The 15,264-nt window shown below is 43.7% G+C and overlaps 1 protein-coding gene across 1 annotated transcript in view; it reads left to right on the top strand.

Moving 5' to 3' along the window:
* The window catches only part of LOC126336684 (invertebrate-type lysozyme 6-like), a 68,596-nt gene that overhangs the window by 40,988 nt on the left and 12,344 nt on the right, over nucleotides 1-15,264 (top strand). The window contains exon 2 of the mRNA XM_050000633.1: nucleotides 9,689-9,871. Coding sequence (XP_049856590.1) covers nucleotides 9,689-9,871 — 183 coding nt within the window. The remainder of the gene's footprint in view (nucleotides 1-9,688; nucleotides 9,872-15,264) is intronic.

The raw sequence follows: 15,264 nt of genomic DNA on the forward strand, positions 1-15,264 counted from the left end.
GCAGACTAGGGAAGAGTGACAAATTGTCAGAGCATTACGCCAACCGAGACCACCAAAGAGAGCAATACGAGGCCCAATGACCTCTTACACGACTCTCTTGGCCAAGCTGAATTGTAAGCCGATGTAAATGACCGCTCCGTCCCCATAGGATGCAGAGTATGCAAGGGAAGAGGACCGCATCAGACAGCGAATAGCCAACTATCGCCAGCTTTCGCCAGCTCCCCACACAAGAGGCCTGTTTTTAGTACCCCCGCTGAAATGAGAAAACTCATCAGGAAGACGAACAACTCGGCGCCCGGCCAGGACTCTGTGACCAACGTCGATCTCAAGCATCTACCGAGAAAGACCATGGTTCTCTTAACAAGAATTATCAACAGCTGCTTACTCAACGTCTACTTCCCTGCAGACTGGAAGACAGTAAGACGATACCTATTCCCAAAAGAGGAAAAAAACCCAACGTTGCCGAACAGCTACCACCCGATTAGTCTGTTGCCCACACTGTGCAAAATACTGGAACGGGTGCTACTACAGCGTCTCCGACTATACGGAAGCTTCAGATGCTTCGGATCACAGTCCATACAACTCAACCAGAATAGACGGAACTCCACTGTTGAAGTTCACCTAGATATCGAATAGGCATATGATCGGGTGTGGCATGACAAGCTTATAGTCACACTAGTCGATCAAACCGTCGCCCCGACTGGTATATAAAGCTGATTGATAGCTTTCTGGAGGACAGGTGGGAAGAAATCATTACTGAAAGCTCTTACCTGGCATCCCACAGGGAGCGGTGATATCCCTATCTACATCTATATCTACATACATACTCCGCAATCCACCATACGGTGCGTGGCGGAGGGTACCTCTTACCACAATAGCATCTTCTCTTCCCGTTCCACTCCCAAACAGAATGAGTGAAAAAGACTGCATATATGCCTCTGTACTAGCCCTAATCTCTTATCTTTGTGGTCTTTCCGCGAAATGTAAGTTGGCGGCAGTAAAATTGTACTGCAGTCAGCCTCAAATGCTGGCTCTCTAAATTTCCTCAGCGATTCACTAAAAGAACGCCTCCTTTCCTCTAGAGACTACCACCCGAGTTCCTGAAGCATTTCCGTAACACTCGCGTGATGATCAAACCTACCAGTAACAAATCTAGCAGCCCGCCTCTGAATTGCTTCTATGTCCTCCGACCTGATAGGGGTCCCAAACGCTCGAGCAGTACTCAAGAATAGGTTGTATTAGTGTTTTATAAGCGGTCTCCTTTACAGATGATCCACATCTTCCCAAAATTCTACTAATGAACCGAAGACGGCTATCCGCCTTCCCCACAACTGCCATTGCATGCCTGTCCCACTTCATATCGCTGTGCAATGTTACGCCCAAATATTTAATCGACGTGACTGTGCCAAGCGCTACACTACGAGTGGAGTATTCAAACATTACAGGATTCTTTTTCCTATTCATCTGTTTAATTTCCCCATTCCCACCATTCAGCACGTCACCGCCAGTCTGTACGCCAGTGACACGGCCTTAATAATATCTGGGAGGAACATCGAACAACTTATCAACAGGATGCAGCGACAACTCGTCACCGAACAATGGGCAAAGAGCAATAAAATCACCCTAAACCTTACGAAAACTGCAGCAATACTGTTTACGAAGACACGACTGGAACTAAGGACGCGAGTTACCATCAATGGACAGCAAATATCCTGGAATTGGACGACGAAATACCTGGGAGTGATACTGGCTAAAGGGATGACTTTTACCCCACTCATACAGGATAGAAAACTGAATACCATGAAGATGATCCGGGCACTCACACCGTTTTTCACGATAAGGAATCTAAACCCGTAAACTAAATTAAAACTTACAGAGCAACGGTACAACCCTCTCTGCCGTACGGCTTGACGCCTTGGGGAGCAACATGTTACTCTAACATACGTTGTTTGCAACCATTACAAAACATGTTTGAAGTGGAGTCTAGGCGCCCCACGGTGGGGCAGCACGAGATACAGGAGCTGACTGGAGAAAAATACGTCGCTGAGAAGATAAAACCAGGCAACTCGTCGTTTCACAAATTGGACGAGTAACGGGGAAATGTCTGCCAACTTGCGAATGTAGGCCAGACCCTACCACAATGTTGGCGCAAATACAAAATGCCTTGAGCCATTATTGCACCCGCACAGGACCGTCAATGATGATGCAATCTTCAGTTACTCGTGGCAGTTACTGTCCATCACACGCACGAGCACCCTCAGAGGGCTCAAGGACCCACAGAGAGCCCAAGCCCCTTTGCAAGCGAATACACAGTAAAGTGAAACCAATACTCACACCATGGCACTCCAGAAAAAAAATCTCCAAAGACGATCACTCTTTGGACACAACAAAAAAAAAGCCCTGTACAGAAGCAGTAACACCAGAGTTGGCATGTCAGGAGAGCTCAGTGACTTCGAACGTGGACTAGTCATTGGACGTCACCTCAACAACGAATCCATAAGACATTTCAGCACTTCCATAGCTTACACAGACGACAGCTGGTAGTGCGGTTGTGAAGTAGAAAGGCCAAGGAACAGCAGCAGCTAAACCCAGAGCAGGCGGATTTCATGTAGTGACAGTCGGCGACCGTCGAGCTTGCGAATAGTGGTTAAAAAAAAAAATCCTCCCGAAGCGCTACCAGCAGTGAGCAGTGCAGCTAGCACAATGACTGTGAGTAGGGAGTTAGTGGGGATACACGGATAGAGCAGCTTTTCATAAGCCGCACATTTCCGTAATCAGCGTAAAGTGACGTTTGGGGTGGCTTAGAGCGACGCCACTGTGCAATGTATGCATGAGAAAGTGTGATTCGGACTTATAAACCACGCTATGCCCTGTGAGAGGCGGATGAAAGGATTTGGGTTGGGCGAAAGCCTGCAGAAAGTTACCTGCCATCATGTGTGGAGCCACAGTGAAATACGAAAGAGGTGATGTTACAGCAGGGGGTGTTTCTCGTTGTTCTTATGTGGTCCGCTTACTGCGCTTTAAAATTTCCTGACTGCGAAAGGATATGAGCACATTTTACAGCAGTTGAGGAACAGTTCAGAGACGATGATCGTTCATCTCAGCAAGGCGATGTGCCCTGCAATAAAGCAGCAACTGTGAGGCAGTAATTGGACAATAACATCACTGAAATTGGCTGACCTCCCCAGAGTTCCGACCTGAACCCAACGGAACACCCTTGGATGAGTTACAACGTCGGCTTCACTCTGGACTTCAGCGTCCAATATCACTACTTCCTCAGGGTTCGATTACTGAGGAGGAAGAATGGCCTGCCCATTCCTCCAGACATAAACTCATAGATTATATTCACAACAGAATTAAAGCCGTTGAAAGAGTACATAGACCCCATATTAATATCAACAAACGAACTACCATATTACCCGCGGTCTGGGGTTAGTGTCTTTTATTATTAAGCAAAAGTCCACGGTCCAGGGTTCTAACCCGCCGATCGCTTAAATTCTGGATAAAAATCACGAGCTCTGGCGGCCGAGGACTTCCGGCATAGGGAGTCACATTCTGCCAATGGCATTGTCAAAGAGCGTGAAGGAACTACTGACATTGGGAGCACTCTTGCCCTTGGGATGGGGAACAGCCCCCGAAGGCTGAAGAACCAGCAATGCTCAACCACATGAGGATATTGAAGGCAATGCAAACCACTCAATTAAAAACACAGTGTGTGTATATCCCCTGGACACGTGGCCTGTAACTGACAAAATGTCATGATGCTGTCTCCATCGGCAAAAGATTCTGGAACAGTACCGAATTGGATCTGCGGGAAGGGACTGCCAAGGAGGACGTGACCATGAGAAAACGAATGAATACCGAGCTAAAGAATGACGTTCTAAGAGTCGGGCGGTGGAATGGGAAAAGCTTGAACGTGCTAGGAAAGCATAAAAATCCGAAAAGGGACATGGTAAGGCTCGATTTAGACATACTGGGCGTTTCAGTGAAGTGGAATGGAAAGTGTTTTTGGTCAGATGAATACATCGTAGTATCAACAGAAGCAGAAATTGGTATAACGAGAGAACAACTCGTTACGAATAGGAAGGCAGGGCAGAGTGTTACTGCGAACAGTTCAGTGATGGGGTTGTTGTCATTAGAATCGACAGCAAACCAACACCGACAACGATAGTTCAGGTATGCATATCGACGTTTCAAGCTGAAGAGCTAAAGTATATGAGGATACTGAATACGTAATTCAGCACTTAGAGGGAGATGATATAATACTGGTGGTGGTGGTGGTGGTGGTGGTTGCAGTAGTAGTAGTAGTAGCTTTATTCATCCGTAGATCTCTTTTTACAAGGATATAGGACATGTCAAAGTATTTACAACTTAATACAAATTTAAAATAAGCTAATTCGTATGCACATTTACAGACTTCCAGTTAGAGACAATCATTGGATTTAATCCTGGTATACAATACTTTCTTTTTTTTAAAAAAAATTATTTAATAATGTAATGCCACACTGTTCACTCAAATCTCACTGCACACCTCTATACACACATTGTTTCATAACACTTCGCTCCACTCGCTTGTAGGCCGTAAATTATTGTTGTTCTTGTTATACACAAATTACATCTTATGTCTTCTAATGGAATGAAGTTGTTTGGCAGCGTAAGATATTGAACATCTGCGTATTTTAGATCTACAACTTTGTTTCCACCGTTTTTCTCAAAGTTCGACGATTTATTGAGAAGAACTTAAAAAAAAATTACGATTTGCTTTCGGATAGCATACGAAAATCACGGCGGCGGAAGATCCACGAATCGATCAAATTTTTCACTTGTTCATATGACAGGAAATTCTGGCCAACTAGGCTGTGTGCCTTTGATCGAAAAAGGCAGTAGTCAGAGTGAGTGAGCTATGTCTGGACAACACGGCGGGTAAGTTAGGACTTGTCATTTCAACGTATCCAAGTACGGTCTGACGATTTTTGCGACATGGGGTCGAACACTGTCATGCTTGCAAAATCACCTTCTAATGTCTATCGGTGGACTGTAGCCGTTTGTCTTCCAGTGCTCGGCCCAGACTCAAGAGTTCCTTTGATAACGATCTCCTGTGATTGGTTCCATCGGTTTCAGTAGCTTTAGAAACTTTCTCTTTCACTGCCATGCCTGTCGTAGATACGAAGATCGCCGTTCTTGAAGCGCTGAAACCATTCTCTGCACGTTCCTTCACTAACAGGTTCCTCACCTCAGGTCTTACACAGCAATTTATGAGCCTCAGCGAAGATCATGTTAAAGCAGAAAATTAAAGCTTCCCGCAAATGATGAGAATGGGGCTCGTACGTTGACGCACCTGCATCACCACTTTACGCTACTGCCATCTATTGGAAAACGGCGGAAGCAAAGATTCAGGTCTAATTTACACACAGATTAAAAGAAATTGGAAACCCCTGGAGACGGTACACTTAGGTATAACATTGGGTATCTGACTAAAGGTCCCGTTCTACACCAAGTAAAGTGTTTCGTACGCCGTTGGGTTTCTTCCGTCGGTATTGACAGCATAACAACGTACAAAGGGAGTAGCGCGTGACAGAGGAAACAAGCCCAGTTGTTGGCAGGATGTGGTCCCAAACAGCGGATGTGGTGACAATGATTGCAATGAAGAAACAGACAGCGTTCACAGAAAACGAGGAACGTTTCAGACATATTTAATCAAGCAGCTATAAAGCTGTAGACGTACGCGCAGGTTTCGGTGACGGCTAGTCAGGCTAAAAATAGAAAGGTCCACATTCTAGTCGTCAGTCGACCCTAGGATTTCTTCGTTCATCTATCACTTCATTTTATCTATAGTAATAATTTGTTCGCAATACCAAGGGGGAAGGAGGGGTGGGGGTGAAGGCTTATGAAAAAGTTTTTCTGTGCAAGAAGTCGCTAGAAAGGCCTACACGTTATTGAAATTGCGTTTATATTGCTATGAGCGTGCTAAGAGGTATTTTCAGGTTCCGGACCATACTTACACATCAGTAACTTTCTCAGCAAAAAAAAAATGGTATTCAACAACAGTTAACGAATTTTCTTTTTCTGGTCGACACAGACAACCCCCCCTCCCCCGGTAATGCGCGTTATACAGGGTGTTACAAAAAGGTACGGCCAAACTTACAGGAAACATTCCTCACACACAAAGAAAGAAAATACGTTATGTGGACACGAGTCCAGAAACGCTTACTTTCCATGTTAGAGCTCAGTTTATTTCTTCTCTTCAAATCACATTAATCGTGAAATGGAAACGTGCAGCAACAGAACGCACCAGCGTGACTTCAAAAACTTTGTTACAGGAAATGTTCAAAATGTCCTCCGTTAGCGAGGATACATGCATCCACCCCCCGTCGCATAGAATCCCTGATGCGCTGATGCAGCCCTGGAGAATGGCGTATTATATCACAGCCGTCCACAATACGAGCACGAAGAGTCCCTACATCTGGTACCGGGGTTGCGTAGACAAGAGCTTTCAAATGCCCCCATAAATGGGTCAAGAGGGTTGAGGTCAGGAGAGCGTGGAGGTCACGGAATACATCCTCCTCTACCAATCCATCGGTCACCGAATCTGTTGTTGAGAAGCGTACGAACACTTCGACTGAAATGTGCAGGAGCTCCATCGCGCATGAATCACATGTTGTCGTACTTGAAAATTCACATGTTCTAGCAGCACAGGCAGAGTATCCCGCATGAAGTCATGGTAACGTGCTCCATTGAGCGTAGGTGGACGAAAGTAAAATGAGCTCTAACATGGAAATTAAGCGTTTTCGGACACATGTCCACATAACATGTTTTGTGTGTGAGGAACGTTTCCTGAAAGTTTGGCCGTACCTTTTTGTAACACCCTGTAGATACTGCCTTGGTATTGCAAGGGTTAATGTGAAATTTCTCATTTTGAGAAGACCAGGAAAGAGCGTTCTGCTTTACTTATTAAAGACAGTCAAAATCGCGTAAGTATTTATTTAGAGCCGCCGCCAAACTTTAGGTCCATCTACAAATGATTGGGTAAAACAGCAGAAAAGTGAGGTGAATACAGTGGCATGCCACCTCCCCCCCCCACCCCCCTTAGCAATAGGACTACATCCAACAGAGCACGGTCGTGCTAAAGCTAACTTCCGGGTAAGTGAAAGTGTAACACCCCATCCGAAATGGCAGTCTCATATGAATCCTCTTCTCCAATTCCAACCCTGCTTTACCCTTCGGTAAACTGTTCGGACCATTGACTCTACTTGCTGAATATAATTCTATTGATTTTTAAAGGTACTTTAAAAATTGGCCAGATCTGGCGATGAAGCGGACAATGACGACCGAAAGTTTCAAATGGCTACATATTTATTCTATAGTTTATTACATGACCATCTATAACCAAAAAGTCTGAAAAAAACCGGTGTGCCATGACGGCCTTCAAATTCTTTCACACTGATAATTAAACTGAAAAAAATGAAGCAAAAGCTCTCGCCCGAATCATAAATATCGAGCATCCGAACTAAACAGTAATTTTCACGTTGTACCATGAGACATACTCCACAATTTCAACATCTCATGAATGCTGTGACTCAAATCGTGCGCCCAGCGCGAACAACGATAAGCAAGTCGGGTCTTGACATCATGAGATTCCTGGGTGGTTACGTATTAACAGCTCGGCTTGCTTAGCTAGTGTGAGCTCAAAAATCAATATGCGAAATCTTTATAGCATATGAGGATGTCTCCAGCATTAGAAGTCGAAGCGTTAGGCAAAGAAACATGCCGTGGACTACGGCCCAGTGTCCATACAACCGTAAATGATCTAAATACCAGTCGTTACTGATATCTTATCTTCCTGTCTCTTTACACTAATCCATACACTCCCCTTACTTAAACAGATACTCTGCTGAATGTTGAACTTTCATCTGTTAGAATTTCCTTGCACTTCGTCTAAACACACAAATCCTCGTTCTACTTTATGTACGTAAACAGTGGGCGATAATATTGTATACACTACTGTGCAGTCTCATCTCTTGGCCATCAAATTTTTGTGGCGTAATATTAAGCAAGCATAAGGCAATATTTCGTTGTAAAATATATCTTCATGAAAGCTATAAGAAAATTTGTCATTTAATGACTAAGGCTCGTGTCATGAGCACTAGCCAGTTACCGAAATAATTTGTGTATTATATATTACACTGTTGTTTCTGGGACAGATCCATACATTATTCACACCTACGTTAAGCTCTCTCTATCCTGGGGCAGCAAATACCTTTTCTGACGACGAGGGGTAAGGCTGTATTTACCACAAACGTTGATTCAACCCTGTACTCCCTTCCCCAACCTCGGAACTTTGTCGACAATGAGAGAGGGGGATCTATAGTAATGTAGTCTCCGAAAACTGGTGCAAATTCCTATTTCGCACATCCACATAGTGTTCTGTACACGGTCCCCTTCACAGATGAGCTACGTCACAATAAAACGAAATAGACCTTGTAAAAAATGTTGAATGCTTGGTGCTCAGCAGCTTTCAGATATTTATCAAGACACCTTCTATACCCCATGAGCTCCACTAGAAATATTTGCCAAAACAGGTTTTCGGGTTTGTAATCAATCAGTGGCATCTGAAACAGAGGAAAAAACACTGACTACGCTACAATGCATACCTACTCAGTCCAAATTCACATTCACGCCTAAGCCCACTTGGTATTCCCCCTAAACTAACAATTGTAGAGTCCCTCCAAGTGGATTTGAATAGCACCTCATCATCGAACTAAATGGGAATCCCGCCTGAAACGCAGGCATTTTTTTTTCTTTAGTCATCAGTCTTCTGACTGGATTGATGTGGCCGGCCACGAATTCCTGTCATGTGCCACCTCTTCTTCTCAGAGTAGCACCTGCAACCTACGTCCTCAACGATTTTCTGGATGTATTCGTCTGTCTTCCTCTACAGTTTTTGCCTTCTACAGCTCCTTCTAGTACCTTGGAAGTTACTCCTTGATGTCTTTGATCTCCTATCATCCTGCCTCCTTCTCAGTGTTCCTCACACATTCCTTTTCTCTCAGATCCTCGCAAAACTGGCTCATTCCTTAACCTATCAGTCCACCCAATTTTCAACATTCGTCCGTAGCTGCACACCTCAAATGCTTAGATTCTCCTTTGTTTCTGTTTTTCCACAGTCTATATTTTACTACCATACAATGCTGTGCTCCAAACGTACATTCTCAGAAATGTCTTCCAAGAAAAAATACTACGCCTTCCACATCGCTGGCATCGGGTTCTACACAACGCTGGTGACTACTTTAAAGGACAGTTAACAGGTGCAAACATAAAACTCTTTGTATCGGCTGTGAATAAATAGTTGCCACTATTTAAGTTCCAACCCTCGTAAAAGCTTCTAGTACAGCTCATAAGGTGTAGAAGACATTTAAGAAACAGACCATTCGCCTTTCTTACGTACGACCGTGGTTGCTCGTTGGGTTTCATGTCTCTTTGGAACGTTATGCCTACTTACTTCAAAGTCATCCTGTATCATCGTACGGTCAATCAAGGATGACACTTTCCTATACACTACACAGTGAACAGTGACAGATTGCTTAAAGGAAGTTACATGATTCAGATGCTTACACTCCTTCAGAAAAGTAGTTCTCGCGCACGGCAGATGCTGATTATGCCCATTTTGATAAGTACTTTCCACCGCCAGGTACCAATGTGACTCGCCCGACGTTCGACTCGTGCTACGGGTGCATTTGTGAGGCCTCTTCGCGGTGCAACCCGAAGCTTGGCTGCAACAAGGGCGTGTGCGGCCTCTTCCAGATCACCAAGCCGTACTGGCTCGACGCTGGCTCACCCACTGTTCCGGGGACCTCGCCGGATGCCGAAGATGGTGAGTTAGCTCATATTTTTTACTTCTGGTACGTGAAGTTCAGGACTCAAAAATCATTCTTGAAGCAGGCCCATTCGGCTCTGAAAATTCTCGAGAAAAGTGTTTCCAGTCATTAATTACCCAAAGCAAGTTTCTGTTTTCGATATTGTGTGTGGTTCTGCCGCAGAAAGTTCGCCTGACAAGTAAACTGCCTGGATGCAATTCCTGACTGTGGTAAATTTTTAACTTTAATAAATATATTAAATTATTTTTAATTAAATATTCTACGACCCTTGTCTTGGTGCATCGTGGCACAGCTATCCACTGAACGTGACTGCATTCGTTAGCAGTGCATGGCTACCGCAATTCTTGCTCTGATGTACAGGGTGGAAGCACTAGGGATCGTTCATACCATTCGGAGAAATTGGAACGTGATTCGAAGAGCAAACGTTGCTTACGCCTTTTCAGCCTTGCGCCCTTCTGTGGAGTTACCATGGGATGATGGTACATTGACACTTGTGTGAATAAAGGATCACTCTAAGACTATCCCGTTTAGCAACCCACCCTACTTTGTTGGGCGCTTTAAAAATCACCCTGTACGGAGACAAGTCATGGCGGAGTGCTAGGCGCCTACAAGCACGCAATCCCTGACACCTCCAATTCCACCAGCCCACCATCCCACTAGCGGCAAGCAGGCACCTGGAACTCCGTAGTGGCTTATCACTGTAAAGGCCGATTTTTAAAGTGCTCAACAAAGGAGGGCGGTTAGCACCGACGAAGTTGCCGAACTGCATTTTCTCAGAAGAACCCTTTGTCCTTTTATTCACTTGTTTGTCAATGTCGCATCCCTCCGTGGTCGGGCTACAGGACGGCGCAAAACAGGAGGCTGAAAAAGCATTACCACCCTTTGCCGCTTTGGATCACATTCAAATTTCGTCGAATGGTTTTGAATGGTCTTCACTGGTTCCACCTTGAACATCAGAGCAAAAACTACAGTCTCACTGCAATCCAAGGGGATGCGATGATGACCAGTGGAGTCGCTGACCCATAATGTCAACAGAGAAGTGTTGAATCTTCCGGCGGGTGTAAGCAACACCGACTCAAAGGAAGGCCTCGGCGCTCGTTCGTGACGTCACGTCAGCTAGGCACGGCGAACGCCAGGTGTTGCAGACAGAAACGCCTGAGCGTGCTTATCACTAAAAATCCCTTATTTTTGGACAGAATGGATTCTGCAGTTTTATTTAGATGAAAGATTTTCTTACTACAGTAAAGCTACAAATGATCAAAGTTCTGTATTACTGAATCCTGTCAAAACAAACGTAGATAAATATGAGAAGATGCTTTGCCCCATTGCAAGCTTCGAAAATTTTACATTCAAATAACTATATTTACTTGATCCATTTTGTTATCGAAACTTACCCCCACCCCCATAAAATTAACTAGTTCCTTTTATTTATTTATTTTAGTTTGACATCTTCACTGGAAATGTGAACTAATTTACATGTGTAAATGTCCAACTGTTGCCAGTTATTAGATTAGTCGTTTTCAACGAAAGGAATTCTAAACAGGAAACATAATAGCTTCATACATCGAAAATACTGCTGAGCTTAAACTTTTTTAAACATGCACATTAGAAAAGATAAATATTCCCCTCTTGCAACTGAAGAAGAAACTTTATTAGATAAAAAAATTTTATTTGATAAAACAAGTATCACTTTTGCCGCCTCTTCTGTCCGTCGCACCCCCTCCCTAAGGCGTACAATCGCAAGATATTTCATTAACATTCAGTGTTCCTCACCTCAGTCAACCAAGATACCTAAAGAAAAGCACCAATATTTTCAGTTTCTTGTAAAAGCAACCGAGTACAAACGTAACTTCCTCAGATTTACGACTAAGGTAAAGAAACACGAATTCTGTTGCTGCTGTACCATGAAGTTTTCGTATGTCAATCCTTAAAACAGGCGGAAATTTAAGTTCAGGAGTACATTATTTGTTAAGAAGTGTAATGAATTTCACAATTAATTGATAGCAGAAATCTCTCAGAACAATGTGTTGGTCAACTACCGCCAATAGTTACACATTTTCCTATGTCAGAGAGGGAGACACCACCATTATGAGTGTGCCTGCAGCAGACCTGGCGTTCGCCGCGCCTAGCTGACGTGACGTCAGCAACAAGCGCCGAGGTCTTCCTTTAAGTCGGTGTTGGTGTAAGCAGTGTCAAATGCAGAGAAAGTCGTCCTCTTGCTTATCGCGCTGAGAGCTATCGTTCACGACTGCAAGATGTGTGGGAATCAATGCCCCAAGGAACGGGATGGTTTCAATGACACCCTTCATGTCACCCCGTGACCCTTCTCCGCCTCAGATCTGAGCGGTGGTGTGTCTGAAATGTTTTCCTCGGCCAGCCATAAGAAAACAGCTTGCTTTCAACGCTGTGCGTGGCGGCTCTGATCTCCATCGCAGGCGCGCCAAAAGAAGTGGTGAAATTTGCATAAGAAGGGGTGTGACGATCTCTCCCATCGTGCGACAGGTCCGCGGTGACGTTGGGCGAAATTTTGGTGAAGCTTGGTGCCAACGTGACATGATTCATTCTCCTTCGACCTCACGTGTACTTCTGAGCTCCAGCCTCTCCCCCCCCCCTCCCCCCCGCATGTGTGGACACCTTCCTGTTAAAGCGTCGCCAAGTTAGGTGAGGTCGCGGTGCGCCACGCTTTTGCACCAGCCGCAGAGTAAGATTGTAGGCACCTTTGAACCTAAGTTTAAACTTTGACGTAGCATTAGGGGACGAATTACGGGTTTCCAAAGACGTAATCCTTTGTGTTGCACAGTAGACATTGATCGGTGCAGAAGAAAGTCCTCTTTTATCAAGATAGTTCACCTGCCCACACGGGGCTTTGGCTTGGCTATGGGGAAAAACCTACACCATGTCCAGCAGGTTTATCACTGTGCGACTGCCCCTATCCTACCTTCTTAAGAAATCATGTGTGGTAAATGTGGAGACCACAGAAGAGGATTATCGCACTACTAGAATCGAATATACTCACTGGAAAACGTTACACAAAATGTGTCTAACCAAACGATACTAAGAATATATACATGACAACTCTGCAATTCACACTTAAGTGCTTGGCAGAGGGTTCATAGAGCAATTTTCAGAGCGTTTCGATTGCAACACTTGGAATAAATCTGTTCGTGCAAGCTCTGATTTCTCTGATTATATTTCAATTACTATTTAGATGGGATTTAAAAAAATTCATTCGGAGGAGAAAGCTGATTACGGAAATTTCGTGATAAGATGTCGCTGCAAAGAAAAAAAGGCCATTGTTTTAATGATTTCCACCTCAGCTAGCGTATCATGTCCGTAACACTATCTCCCCGATTTCGCGATAGTACAAAGCGTGGTGCTATTTCGAGCTTTTAGATGTCCTTCGTCAATCCTATCTGGTAAGGGTCCCATATTGCGCAACAATCCTCAGAAGTGAACGGCCGAGCGTAGTATAGGCAGTTTCTTTAGTAGATACGTAGTCTCTAAGTTCTCTGCCTGTAATAGTCTTTGGTTCTCCTTCCCCACATTTTCTATGTGGTGCTTTAAATTTAAATTGTTTGTAATTGTAATTCCCAGACATTTAGTTGACTCTACAATCCTCATGTATGTGTAATTTACCGTGCAACCTAAGTTTAATGGAATTTTTTAATGTTTTCCTCGCTCTGTGTAGTTCGGGTATAATAGCCACCATACAGATGTTATGTCTAAATCGTTTTGCAAATTAGTTGTGATCTTCTAATGACTTTATTAGACAGTAAAGGACAGCAGTCATTTGCAAACAGACTGCAGTCTGCTCAGATTGTCTCCTAGCCCATTTATACAGATGGAGTGCAAAAAGTGCTTATAAAGCTTTCTTGGAAAGCCAGAAATCGACTCTGGCCGGGTCGATGACTCCATCAGTTACTACTAACTGGGATCTTTCTGACAAGATATCACGAACGCAGACGCACAACTGAGACGATACTCAATAGCCGTGCTATTTTATTACAAACCACTTGGCAATGTACAGTTTCGAAACCATTACTGAAATATAGAAATTGGGAGTCAGTTTGAGATTCCTTGTCGATAGCTCTCATAAAGAGCCAAAGAACGATATTTTTTGAACACGTGCTGGCTATGTATCAAGAGTTTTCTTCTAGGTGTTCCACGATAATAGAACGCTGTGTGCTCCAAAATCATATTGCAAATGTCAGTGACATGGGTCTGTAACTCAGGTGATTACTCCTATTTCCTTTCTAGTATGCTGATGTGGCCCGGGCTACAATGAAGTCTGCGTTAAATTTAGAGCTTCTGTAAAACATCGGCGATCTTGGAGACTCTGTATTTTTTGTTTAAACAGGGCGTCCCTTTTTTTCTGTGGTATTGTTCTGACGTGTTTCGTGTACCATGGGGAATCTGTTCCGCTTCTTAGTAATATATTGGCATGAAACTCACATTTTCTGTCAATTTTATTTCTTTGAATTTAATCCACGTCTGATTTACGCCTACATAGTATGGAAGAAACAGAGACTGGATGTTGGGAAGGCGTACAGCATATTTTCATCAGATTGCTTATGTAGTTGTATTCGCAGTTATTGTGGGTGATGTGAATGTTACGGTATTAGGTCTAGCTAGAATCACCATGTTGTCACCAATCTCCGCACCCATCAGGACGCTCTCTATTTCATCAGGATTGCTTGTTGTTAAAAGGTAGAGGCTGTTACGGCAACAACTTAAACGTCGTGTGGGGTGCTCAAAATCTATTTGGAGAAAGTACTTGGTACAATTTCGGACGATTTTTCATGCCTGCCACCTGTTTTAAACATGTAGTTCCGTTAAATATCGAAAGTAGATAGGTTTCACAACAAACTAAAGCTGTATCGTTTGACTCTGTACCTATTCGAAATGACTCAAATTTTCCTTGAAACATTCAGCATCTGTACCATCTGAGTCGGAGTGGTAGTAAAAAAACTTATTTTTAATCTGTTCTTGTTGTCGGTTATAACCTCTGCCCACCATACTAAGTCTCGTTTGACTTGCACGCTTAGCGACTGAACACCTGTTTCTAAAGTTCCGAGGAGCTTCAAGCTAAAAGTCAACAAATACATCAATTTTCGACCTAGAAACTGTCTTTCTGTATCAGTTATATTTTCACCTTTCCTTCCATACTGTTCAACAACTCACGTGCATGTGCAATGTTTATTACAAATTTCCTGTGAACAAAGTCATACGTTAACGAGATGCTGACTGCTTCGGTGATAACTCACTGCTGACGAAGAAATCCACATCTATAGATAGTAAATCAGAAGTACAACTGTTGTTTCAATAGCTGTACCTTCTTGTTAACTGAAAGAAAACCGTTGTAGAAAAACGTGAATCGTTGCAGATCCTT

This window comes from Schistocerca gregaria, chromosome 2 (genome assembly GCF_023897955.1).
Source record: "Schistocerca gregaria isolate iqSchGreg1 chromosome 2, iqSchGreg1.2, whole genome shotgun sequence".
In the NCBI taxonomy this organism is placed as follows: domain Eukaryota; kingdom Metazoa; phylum Arthropoda; class Insecta; order Orthoptera; family Acrididae; genus Schistocerca; species Schistocerca gregaria.